Consider the following 13,712-nt stretch of genomic DNA (forward strand, 5'->3'; position numbering starts at 1 on the left):
GAGAGAGTTTAGATTAGATTGGAACTCATTGAGAGCATTGTGAACCTCCTCCCTGGTAGCTTTAAGCTCCGCCCTAACATTGTGAACATCCTGTCTGGTCGCTTTCAGCTCGGCCCTAATCAATTCTGTTTGGTCATCCATGGCTTTCTCCAACCTAGCTATTGCCTGGATAATTGTTAGCCTGAATTCTCTTTCTGACATATTGTCTATGGTGATAGCAGTTAGCTCTGTTGCAGAAGGTCCATCCTCTGTATTTTTCTTCTGTTGGGCATTCCTCCTCCTAGTCATTTTGGTGGGAGATGACTGAACAGATGTAGCTGGATGTATTAACTGTGGTGCAGTGAAGGTGCACCCTGGAACACTTCTGAGCAATCAGGATTCCCCACCCAAATGAGAGGAAAAAGAAAAGGAAAAAGAAAAAAAAAAAAAGAGATAGAGAGACAGGAAAGAAAGGGAAGATGAAAGAGAAGGTTCAGCCCAAATGGGCCCCAAGGTAAGATTTATGAAGTAGACAAACAAAAACAGAAAAACAAAAAGACTGATAAAAGTATATGACAAGAGAAAAAAAAAATATATATGCAAATAAAGGAAGAACCTCGTCAAAAAGAACCCCAAGTGTAAGATTTATATACTAACAGGACAAACACAAAAACACAGAAACACTTGTGGAAGAAAAAGATGGGAGAGTGGTTATAAATTCTTAGTGTGTGCGAGGAAGTTTGTTTTGATTCTTCCTGGATGTATCTTGATATCTTTGTTAAAGGACTCAACTTTCCTAAGATAAAGGGGGATTAAAAATTAGTTTACCTATAGGGGTAGTACTGATTGGGGAAAGGGGATTACTTTGAAGTTTAATTCTATATGAATATTAGAAGATAACAATAAAAAGGAATAAACTAGACTAAACTAAAATTTTTTAAAAAAGAAGGAATTCAAAAAATAGAAATGCAAAAGAAAAACATAGGTGTATGTATCAAAAAGTTCAGGTTAGAAGGTTATTATGGAATGTGATGTACTGGATAGCTCGCTGTGATGGTTTTTAGGTTAAAAAAATAACCTATATTTATAAAAAAAAAAATGAACCAGAATAGTGGGAATGAATGAAAAATAAAAGTTTTCCTATGAGTAGTGGTTGTTCTCTTGTAGTCCTTTTTTTTTCCTCTTTTTTTTTTTTCTCTCTCTTTTTTTTTTTTTTCTTTCTTGGTTTGTTTTCTGGGGGAGGAGCCTGCCACCTGGATTTTCAGTCAATGATGTTCCCAGACTTAAGTCCTCCCGCCCCTCTCAAGGGGGTGGGCTCTGAGGAAACATATTTTTTTTTTCCCAAGCTTTTGTTCTCTGGCAGTTTTTATGTTTGTTCACTTTTTTTTTTCTCAGTTTGACCACTTTTGATGGTTTTTGTAGTTTTAGAGGAAAGCAAACCGCACCCTGATCTCACTCTCAGAGAGAAGCCTCAGTCTGGCTGCAGAGCCCAAGTAAGTTCCCCCTTGGCGGCTGGCAGAGCAGGTTCCAAGTCATGGTCCCTGAGGATGCAGGATCTTTTGCTTGTACCCAAAGCCAAGGCAGTGGCGGCTGTCTGGGCGGCTCCAGACCGCCAGAGAGGTTCCAAGCAGCAATCGCACACTGAGATTTTCCAGCTGGCCAGGCTGGGAGTGCCTGTTTTTTCTGGGTCTAAGAGCGCCCGGCTTGCGCGTACCAATTTCAGGGGAGGCTGAGGTTCGTGCGCGGGTCTCAGGCTCTGAGAATGGGGCGCAGGTCCATGAGCACCAGGCTGGGCCTTCGCGCACCTCTCTGTGGGGAGAGTTTGGTGCAGGCTCTGAAACAATGGTGCGTATCAAAGGACACTGGCTGGGCCTTTATACCTCTCTCAGGGGAGTATCTCAGGCTCTGTAGCAGGGCTCGCGTGTTCTGCCGCCCGTGGCTCCCATACCCTCACAAGAAATGGACCCCACTTGTTCTCAGGTGCGCTGGCAGCTTAGGGAGTGGTTTCTCCGCTGCACTCTCTCTGCCTCAGCACCAGGGTAGGCTGTCCTGGGACCAAGGACTTAAGCCCCTGTCCCTAGCTGTCCTGATTCCCACAACTTCCCCCGAGATCTTTTACTCTTTTGGAATGCTTTCAACCAGTCTCGAAGTCAAGGCTGGTCCCCAGACGCAGGGCACTCTGGCTCGTATTGGGGAATTACTTTCCAACTAGTCGCCTCTGGACTCCCTTTTGTTTATCTTCTGATATCAGTCCGACGTTACCTGCCCACTGGTGTCTTCACCCCCTGTAGAGATCCAGACATGTATAACTCTGATCTCAGGCTGATTTCATGGGTGATTGGAGTTCTTTGGTAGGTAATCAGCTCACTTTGGGGTACAAGTTGAAAAGGCGCCTCCTCCTACTTCCCTGCCATCTTGTCCCCCCCTGGGTCAATGAATTTGAAGTGAAACTGGAAAAAATATTTTTTTTTTTTACTTGAGAGACAGAGAGAGAATGAGATAGAGCATGAGCAGGGGGAGGGGCAAAGGGAGAAGCAGACCCCCAGCTGAGCAGGGAGCCCCCGATACAGGACTTAATTCCAGGACTCCAGGATCATGTCCCTAGCTGAAGGCAGCCGCTCAACCAACTAAGCCACCCAGGAGCCTGAAACTGGAAAATATTTTGAACTGAATGAACAATAAAACACAACATATAAAATATGTGGGACATAGCTTAGAGGGAAATTTATAGCTATAATCACATATATTAGAAAAGGAGTCAGGTTTCAAATCAGCAATCTTAAGTTTTTACCTTACGAATCTAGGAAAAAAAATACCAAGTAAGCAGAGAAAAAATAATTAAAAACATAAGTGAAATACAAACACTGATACAGAACAGTTTCTCCTCTTACCAATAGCCTGAATTCCTAAGTGCTCATTTCCCTATATTACACTGTAGAACGTGTTCTCAGGACACTTTCTGCCTCTTTCCCAGCCTCCCTCACCAGTGTGTACATGTATATGTGTGTGCATTGTTGTCATTGCTATTTAGAATTAGGTGGCACCTTAATCTTGGGGGAAAAAAACTCAATTTTTGGCAATTTAGTATTATTTAACACATTAAATATTATTTATAAAAGTTAAAAAAAAACATAAGTGAAATAGAAAAAATAAAGAAAAGTCAATGACAGTAAAAGTTCATTTTTGAAAAGATTAATAAAGCTGATAAATTCTTGGCCAGAATAATCAAAGAATAATTATAATTCCCCAGAATAAAAAGGGGGGTGTTAGTATAGATTCTTACAGGTTTAAAAAATGATAAAAATTTTGAAAGACTTCATTTTTTATAGAAATTTCAGGTTCACAGAAAAATTAAGAGAAAGATTCAGAGAGATTTACACCCATATACCTGCCATCCCAAACATGCTTACCTCCGATATCAACACCTCCCAACAGAGTGGTACATTCATTACAAGTAATGAACCTACACTGACACATTATTACCACCCCAAGTTTATAGTTTACATTACAATTTACTCTATAGTGTTCTATATTCTATGGGTTTGGACAAATATATAATTATATGTATCCACCATTATAAGTATCATATAGAGTCCTTTCACTAACCTAAAAATCCTCTTTGTTCTGCCTATTCATCTCTCCCTCTCCCCAACCTCTGGCAACCACACATCTTTTTTGCTGTTTTTATAACTTTGTCTTTTCCAGAATGTCATATACAAATGCAAATTGCCATTTCCAACAACATGGATGGACTTTGAGGGCATTATACTTAGCAAAATAAGTCAGACAAAGACATATATCGTATGATCTCATTTTGGTAACCAAAAACAAAACAAAACAACAACAACAAAAACAACCAAGCTCACAGATGAAGAACAGACTAATGGTTGCCACATGAGGGTAAGCAAAATGGTAGAAGAGAGTCAAAAAGTAAAAACTCCCAGTTATAAAATAAATGTCATGGGTTGTAATGTATAGCACAGCAACTATAGTTGATAATACTGTACTGTATATTTGAAAGTTGCTGAGATTGAATCTTAAAAAATAAAAAAAATTCTATAACTATATATGGTGACAGATGTTAATGACTATGGTGATCATTTCACAATATAAAAACATCAAATCATTATCTTGTACATCTGTAACTAATACAATGTTATATGTCAATTATATCTCAATAATCAATATAGAATTATGCAGTTTTTATATGTGAATTGTATAGGATGTGAATATATCTCAATAAAACTATTATAAAAATCAATATAATGAAGTTTGTTGATAAAATTAAAAGGCACATTTCAATAGATGCAGAAAAGGCTTTTGAAAACATCGAATATCTATGAAAAAAGCTCTCAGGAAACTAAGAATAAAAAAAGCAGCTTCAACTTGATAAAGGGCATCTACATAAAATGACACCTAACATAGTACCTTAACATGAAAAACTAATTGCTTTCTCCCTAAGAACAGGACAAAATCTGTTCAAAATTTTGCACAATGATGCAATACAGTGCAAGAGACAATGAAGAGAAGTAGACAGTATATAATTGAAAAAAAACAAAACTGTTTTTATTCTCACATATGTTTATGTACCTAAAGAAATATTACAAACTCACAAAACTATTAGATCTCATAAGTCAATATGGCAAGGTCCCAGTATATAAAGTTAATATAAAAATCAATTGTTTCTGTATACTGACAACAACAAAAAAGGAAGTAAAACTATTTTCAATAGCATCAAAAAACTAAAAGTGCTAGGGATAAATTTAGTAAGATATTTGTAAAACTTCTACACTGAGAATTACAAGATATTACTAGAAATTAAAGAAACTAAACACCCTAATCATGGGTGGAAGACCCAATACTATCAGATAGATGTTAGTTCTAGTTACTCCTAAGCTAATCTGTAGATACAATGCAACACCAAAAAAAATCCCAACTGGTCTTTTTATTTTAGAAACTAAAAATTAATCCTAATATTTATGGAAAAACAAAAGACCCAGAAAAAGAAAACAATCTCAAAAAAAAAAAAAAAAGTTGGAAGACTTCTAATTTATTTCAAGACTTAATATAAAGCCATGGTAACGAAGACAGTTTGAAGACAGATGAATATATCAGTGGAACAGAACTGACCAGAGAGTCCAGAAATGGATCTACACTTCAAAGGCTGATTTTTATTTTTTATCAAGGTTTTAAAATAGAAGAATGAAATAGTCTAAAAACAGACTCATACACAAAGGGAAGATTTCTTCCTCTCTTCCTCCCTCTCTCTCTTCCTCCCCTCCTTTCTTCTTTTCCTTTCCTTATGTTCTTTCTTTTTTCTTTTCTTTCTTTCTTTTTTTTTTTTTTAAGGATTTTATTTATTTGACAGAGAGAGATCACAAGTAGAGAGAGAGAGGAAGGAGCAGGCTCTCTGCTTAGCAGAAAGCCTGATACGGGACTCGATCCAGGACCCTGAGATCATGACCTGAGCTGAAGGCAGAGGCTTAACGCACTGAGCCACCCAGGCAGCCCCATTTCTTTTCTTTCTTTTTCCCCAAAATGCTACCTGTATAATGGAAAAAGAAACCTTTTCAGCTAATAATGTTAGAGCAACTCTTTACCTATATGGAAAAATAAACTTGGACCAATGCTTCATATCATAACCATTAATTTATTTGAGATTAATCATAAGCCTAAATAAAAAAATAAAACTTACAAAGCTTCTAGAAAAAAATACAGAAGGATTTTTAACCTTTGTTCAGAGACCTCTTAGAACCCCAAAACCCAAAACAGACACCATCACAAGTAAAACCCTTTGCTTATCAAAGGCTATCTTCAAGAAAATGTAATAGGCTATTTCCAGACTGTAAGAACAAATTAGCAATACACATATCTGACAAGGAACTTTGTGGTCAGAATATATAAACAACTCAAAAGTAAGGTGACAACTCAACTTTTAAAATGAGCAAAAACCTTCAGAAGACACTTCATAAAGAAAGATACTGAATGGTTAAAATGCACATGAAAAGATGCTCAATATACTATTAATCACTAGGGAAATGCAAATTAGAAACACACTGAGATACTTGGACACTCTCACTGAAATAGGCTAAAATTTTGAAAAAACTAACAATATCAAGTGTGTACTGGGAAGACTGTGGAGCAACTGGAACTCCCACATATTGCTGGTAGGCATGTAAAAGAGTACAACCACTATGGAAAAGGGTATTCTACTTCTAGGTATTTACCCAGGAGAAATGAAAAAATATATACTCGAAGACTTGAGGGGAGCTTAATTTACAAATGCTCAAAACTGGAAACCCAAAAGTCTATCAACAGATGAATAAATAAAAATTGGAGGATATGCACACAACGAATATGTATAATAATAAAAAGACTCAAAACTATCTACACATAACAACAGTGATATACCTCAAAATGGTACACTCAGTAAAAAAAGCCAGCCACAAGGGAGTTTGATTTCATTGGTATGCCTTTCCTGAACAGGAAAAAGTAATCTATAATCATAGAAAGCAGGTCAGTGATTACCACATACTAGGAGTGATAAGAAACCCACCCGAAAGAGGCACAAAGACAATTTTGATAGGAGTATGGATTACATGAGTATCTAGATCTGTCAGAAGTCAACAAACCATACTGAATCACTCTACATTTCACTTACATAAATCATACTGCAATGAAGAATAAAGTCTACAGATAGAAGTAGATATGTATAGAAAATATTAGGAACAGAACTGTAGAGACTTTTCCTATAATTTTATAATTTTAATAAACTACCACTACTTATGTTTCAAAAGACAAACAAAACAAAAGTCAAGCTCTTGAGGACAGCCCCACCAAAAAGGGAACATTTGGGCAAAGACCAGAAGGAGATAAGGGATGTAGGTGTATGGATATATGTGGGAAGAGGAAACCTGAGGTTTTGAGAAGTGACATGATCTAATTTACATTTTAATACTCTGGCTAGAGAATTTGGAATAGACTGCAAGGAGGCAAGGTCAGAAACAATGATAATAGTCACAGGGCTCATGCAGTAATTCAGGCAAGAGATGACGGCGGACTGGTTCAGGGGAAGCAATGAAGTTAGGCATAGTCGAATTCTGAATGTATGTATATATTTTAAATTAAGGCTAACATAATTTGCAGTTGGACTGGATGTGAGGTGTGGGAGAAAGAAAGTCAAGGATGACTTCAAGAATTTTGGCATACAAAGCTAGAATACAGTATCCATTTACTGAGACAGAGAAGACTATGGGACAAAGGGGTTTTGGTGAGTGGGGTGAGGGAGAGAACAGGAGCTTGTGCTGGAGTAAATTGAAGATATTAAGTTGGTGGTCATTACTAAGTAGATGATATTCAGAGACAGGACTGGGGGAGCTTAGCAAGGGAATGTGTACACAGAGGGAAAAAAAGAATTCATAAAAATAGCATTTCTGTGTCAGGGCAGCAAACTTCTTAGCACAAACTAGAAATGAAGGTCAGGAATACCTTCAAGTATACTACGAAAATATTTTTAGGAAGTTAGAGGGATCTCAAAAAATACAAACAAAAAAGCCTTTTCTATTCTTTGCTTGAATGAGTACTTTGAAAGTTTTCATTGATTCTGGAAGATGAAATGGACACCTTTAATTACAATCTGAAATTGGAAACTAGAGTGATAACCACCATTCACCTTCTAGAACTGTATTGCAATAATCCCACAGGTCAAGCTTCTTCAACTTTGAAAACATCTGGTAATAAAAGTAAAACAGGGGCACCTGGGTGGCTCAGTGGGCTAAAGCCTCTGCCTTCGGCTCAGGTCGTGGTCCCAGGGTCCTGGGATTGAGCCCAGCGGCAGGCTTTCTGCTCAGCAGGGAGCCTACTTCCCTTCCTCTCTCTGCCTGCCTCTCTGCCTACTTGTGATCTCTGTCAAGTAAATAAATAAAATCTTTAAAAAAAAAAAAAAAAAGTAAAACAACATATTTAGATCACCTTCTCCCAAAGAGCAAAAATTATCTACACTATAGAGGAACTACATTTGTGCCCTAAGACTCATCAGTCATCAGGTGATGCTCAAAGCATGTGAGGTAATGATGTACTACTACACAGCTGTCTGATCCACGGATGTTACTTTGGAGGCTGATGATAAACTACAGGTCTGACAACTCACTTTCCATTTCAAGATATTTCTTGAACTTTTTCTTGTTGTGACAGGCAACCAAATTGATTAAACCTAGTCATGGGATTTGACACTACAGCCAGCAGACTTCTATTTGTTGATTGCTATTGATTTTCTTTGATACCTCATTTAAAAATCAATAGTTGGAAAGAAAAATAGGCTTAGTTTACACATACTTAAACATACTACTGTATGCTGGAGAAGGCACAAGTTTGGCAGGGCTTTGGCATCCAATTATAAGAAGAGCTCTTAACAGGTGAAAGCAAGGGCTTTAGATCGATATGCAGTTTTCTTTCTCAATCAAAGAAAGTGGCTATAAATTAGGCTCATCAGTATTATTTTCAAGGCTTTCTTAAAGCAAACAAGTTTAAACTTTTGTGTGAGGCAGAGGGTCTTCCTCAGATATACATTAAAAAGGATATATCACTAACAGTTTCTGTTTTGATTTGAAGGATATTTATGGTACCTGGAGTTCATCCGGGCTTTTATCTTTTTGGCTTTTCTTTTATTTTTCTGCCGCTCTTCTCCATCTTTCAAAGGTTCTGGTAGAGCTGCACTTTCAACCACAATGTCAATAACATACTTCTTTAAAGAGAGATGCTCCTGCAAGATAAAAAACGATGATGATGATGTTGGTTAAAAAATGACAGAGCATTGCAACAGACTACAGTGAGTATAAAAGGGTACACAGATGAAAGTAAAAGCAATCTTTAAGAAATTCTGGTTTTCACAATTGCTTTGGAAAACACTGAAGAAACTGTTTTACTTAAGATTTCATTGACTTAAGGAGGGCACATGATGTGATGGGCACTCGGTGTTATATGAAACTGATAAATTATTGAACACTACATCTGAAACTAATGATGTACTGTAAGTTGGCTAACTGAATTTAAATTTAAAAAAGGATTTCATTGACTTATCAAACATTTGCTGCACATCAACTGTGATAAATGCTAAGGCTACAAGGACATATGCTTGTCCCTCACAACCACACACACACACACACACACACACACACACACACACACACACCCCTACAATATCAACCAATAAGTGCCAATTAGAAAGTTAGAGTGCTACAGGAGTTCAAAAGGGAAACAAAAGCACTGTTCACTGGGGGTGAGGAGGAAAGGTTTCAAGAAGGAAGTACCAGGTCTGCTATCTCTTGAAGGATAGACTGAATTTGAACATATGGATATTGGATATATGTGTGTGTGTGTGGACTGGGTGTTAGGAAGGTGGCAGAAAGGAAAAATAAAAAGGGCAACTCAAAAAACACAAGCAGAGATGAAAACAAAATATGGTTATTGGCAACAGAGATCTGGTTTAGCTGGAGCACGCAGAATCTGGTCCCATGTCCCTCCTTACCAATGTTTGATTTTATCCCCCTCACTAAAAATCACTTCCTTGTGTGTACATTCCCTTCCCCTCTCTTCTTTATTCATACTTGCATGGCAAAATCCAAACTCCAAATCCAACTTTCACCCTGCTCTGTACACACACACCTGGGCAGATTAAAGTGGTTATAATTACAAATTGTGTTGACTATTCTCACATTAAATTTATGACATTACACCTCAAATGGCCTCTAGTATTACCAGGCAATCAAGGAAACAAACTATTTTCTCCACACACTCTAGAAATTATTTTAGACTTTCCCCTCAAATTTCTAACACCCTGTAGATCACCTCCTTTTTCCTGAAATTTTTTCCCCACTAGGTTTCCAGATGTTACACTATCTTCCTAACCTACAAGCCACACCTTCTAACTCTTCTTTGCTGGACCCTTTTGCTCTGCTTAACCAGTACATGTTGGAGCATCCCCCAGCTAGTCTTCTCTATCCAAACTCACTCATCAAGTACAGTGACTTGAAATACTATTTACACAAAGGCAATTCCCCAATTTTTATCTCTAGCCTTGACTTCTCCTCTGAACTCTACTCCTATATCAAACTGTCTAAAAATCTCCATATATTTCCATCACAAGCATTTCCAAATAACAGTCCATTACAAAACAGTTATACTCCCCATATACATACTCTTCCCGGAGTGTTTCCCATTTCGGTAAATGGTACTATCATTCACACAATTGCTCACAAATACATCAGCAAATCTTAGGAGCTTACTTCCAAATATATCCCAAAATTCATCCCAAACCAAATCACTTCTCCCCACCACCATCATCAGCTCTTGTCTGTACTACCGCAACAGCCTCTTAACTGGTCTCCCAACTTCTAATCAGACACTCAAGTCTTTTTGTTACAAAAGCAGTCAGTGATATTTTAAAAATATTAATCACATCATTCTTCATATTAAAATTTTGCCTTCTCACCACGTTTCAGTAAAATCCAAAGTCCTCACAATGGCCTACCAAGCTTCTATCATTGATTTCTCTGACCTCACTTATACTACTCTTTTCTTTTTTAAAAATTTTTTAAAATTAAAAACAATTTTTTTATAAACATATAATGTATTATTAGCCCCAGGGATACAAGTATGTGAATCGCCAGGTTTACACACTTCACAGCACATACCCTCCCCAATGTCCATAACCCCACTACCCTCTCCCTTCCTCCCTCAGTTTGTTTTGTGACATTAAGAGTCTCTTATGGTTTGTCTCCCTCCCGATCCCATCTTGTTCCATTTATTATTTTCCTACCCCTCAAACCCCACATATTGCATCTTCACTTCCTCATATCAGGGAGATCATATGATAGTTGTCTTTCTCTGATTGACTTATTTCACTCAGCATAATACCGTCTAGTTCCATCCATGTCGTTGCAAATGGCAAGAATACTACTCTTTTCTTTATTCACTTTGCTCCATCCACAGTACAGTGGATGTTGTTCTCCACATTCATCAGGACTGTTACTGCCTCAGAAATCTATTTATGTTGTTCCCTGAGCCAAGAATAGTCTTCTTCCAAGTATTTGCATGGTCTAAGCTAAAATGAATACACAATCTCAAGTAACACTCTTTACTAGCTGCCCTCTCTTTATTCTGTTTATTTTTCTTCATAGGACTTGCCTAACATCAAATATTCATTTGCAATCTCCTGCACTAGAATACAAGTTTCATGAGGGTAATGACTTTGTTCTGTTCATTGATGTTTCTGTATCTGGGTGTTACGGCCTCACATATGGTAGGCAATCAATAAATATGTATTCAATAAATGACTAAATGAGAAAAGAGTCATGTAGTAAGAACTAATAACAGTATTTATGGTCAAATAAGTGAAGGTGCTCAAAAAGTGCAAAACTTCCAGTTACATAAGTTAAATAAATCCTGGGGATGTAATGTACAGCATGGTGACTATAGTTAACAATACTGTATTAAAAGTTTGAAAGTTTCTAATAGATTAGATCATTAAAAATTGAAAAGAAAAAAGAAAGAAAGAAGACTTTCTAACTTTGGGCAAGTAATTTGACTTCATCATCACAAGAAAAAAATTGTAACTATGTGTGGTAATAGATATTAATTAAATTAGTTGTGATAATTATTTCACTACATATATATGTATATATATACACACAGATATACACACACATTCAAAACATTATGTTGTACACCTAAAACTAATACAATGTTATATGTCAATTATCTCAATTTAAAAAAACACAAAAATATTTATTAAGGCTTATTACTAAGCTATACTTTACATATAATTGCTCATTTAGTCCTTTTAGCTATACTTAGAACATACATAGAAGATATGTATTTTTATTATTCCCATTTAAATTATAAGAACAAACACAAAAAGTCAAATTACTTGCCCAAAGTGAGAATGTCAAAATCATAACTGAGTAACTTTTGCAGAGGGTACAGTGATAAAGCCTAAATTTAAATCAGACAGTATGATTAGTTTCTATACTCTTGGCTTCTATACTGTATACCTCTACAGTTCTATACTCTATACCTTGAAGATATGACTGGAAAATAAGTTTGGGCCACAGAATTGTATCATTATGAAAGTTTTCAAATCATAAAGAACCAAAAATTAAAAATAAACCCAAAACTCTATAGCCAAAGGGAGAATATATTCTCTCAAAAGTAGAAGCAATTACTTTCTTTGATAAGCTAGGTCCCTTTATTTCAAATCCAACTAGAAAAAGTAATGCAGGTCTCAAATCAAATGAAAGCAATAATATAAATAAAGATAAATTAAATTAAATTAAAGGAAAGATAATCCTCTTACCATATCTCCTAAGGGTACATGGTACAAAGCAAGTTATCACCATCCATGTTATCATTTTTTAATACTTACTGTGTGATCAGCAAAGGGCTAAATGGCATACGTTATTTCCTATAATCTCAACCCCACAAAACAGGTGGAAATATGTTTACATTTTACAAGATGCTTAACAGTGGCTCAAAGAGGTTGTTGTTATGTCCACAGTCACAAAGCTCAAGGTCAAAACCACAACTGGCTGACTTCACAAGACCAGGCTTTTCTAGTACTCTACATTCTACTCTCTAGTACTCTACATTCCCTCCACTGCAAATGTTTAACATGGCTCACACAGACTAAGTCTCTCGTGTAAATTTCTATTTCTACACCAAGGAAAAGTAATATTTTAAATGACATCTTTAATTTTATAAAAGTTCCAATTATACTATTTTCAGCTATATATAAATGTCATTTAGATATCTCATAGAATCCACTTAGGATCCTTATAAATAAATGCAGACACTACATAAGAAAACTTGGGGCTCTATCCAGAACTATAAAAAATTACATCTTTTTAAAGAACAATTCATTTACATATGCAAACATACATGCATTATGTACTCATATTAACATTTTTTAAAAATCTGACAACTATAAACAAATGAGAACATACGATTTTTATGACTATTTTAATAGTAAGCTCTTTCTTTTTTTTTTTTTAAGATTTTATTTATTTTATTTGACAGAGATTACAAGTAGGCAGAGAGGCAGGCAGAGAGAGAGGAGGAAGCAGGCTCCCTGCTGAGCAGAGAGCCCGATGCGGGGCTCAATCCCAGGACCCTGGGATCATGACCTGAGCCGAAGGCAGAGGCTTTAACCCACTGAACCACCCAGGCGCCTCAGTAAGTTCTTTCTTAATATAAAATCAGTAAGTGTTAATTATAGAATATATGAATAAAATTAAGAAATAAAAATCTCAAAAAATATAAAAAAACAAAAACAAAAAAGAAAAAATCTATAACGGTAACACCTAAAAATAATAATTTGATTATATCCTTCCAGAACCTTTCTTTATAAATATATTTTTGTAAAAGTGGGAGATACCATTTATGATATTTTATAAACTGGTTTTTTTTTAATAAACTTTTTTTTTCATTTAACTTTGCAAATATAGGTGTGGCCTCAGTGGCTTAGTCAACTAAACATCTGCCTTCAGCTTGGGTCATGATCCCAGGATCCTGGGATCCAGCCCTGTCCGGCTCCCTGCTCAACTGGGAGGTGTGCGGAAAGCAGCCCTCTGGCTCACATCTGCTAAGGGACCCTGAGCAATTCGTGGGGACTCTCTGAGCCTCTGCAGAAAAACACAGCATCCCTGGTCCCCTTGGGGCCAATTGGGAGCCCAGAATGA

General features: G+C 36.5%; 1 protein-coding gene across 1 annotated transcript in view; it reads right to left on the reverse strand.

Annotated features, from left to right (window-relative positions):
* Nucleotides 1-13,712, reverse strand: part of SCAPER (S-phase cyclin A associated protein in the ER) — a 519,522-nt gene that overhangs the window by 266,201 nt on the left and 239,609 nt on the right. The window contains exon 21 of the mRNA XM_059372064.1: nt 8,604-8,740. Within this exon, the coding sequence (XP_059228047.1) occupies nt 8,604-8,740 (137 nt within the window). The remainder of the gene's footprint in view (nt 1-8,603; nt 8,741-13,712) is intronic.

This window comes from Mustela nigripes, chromosome 13 (assembly GCF_022355385.1).
Source record: "Mustela nigripes isolate SB6536 chromosome 13, MUSNIG.SB6536, whole genome shotgun sequence".
Taxonomy (NCBI): domain Eukaryota; kingdom Metazoa; phylum Chordata; class Mammalia; order Carnivora; family Mustelidae; genus Mustela; species Mustela nigripes.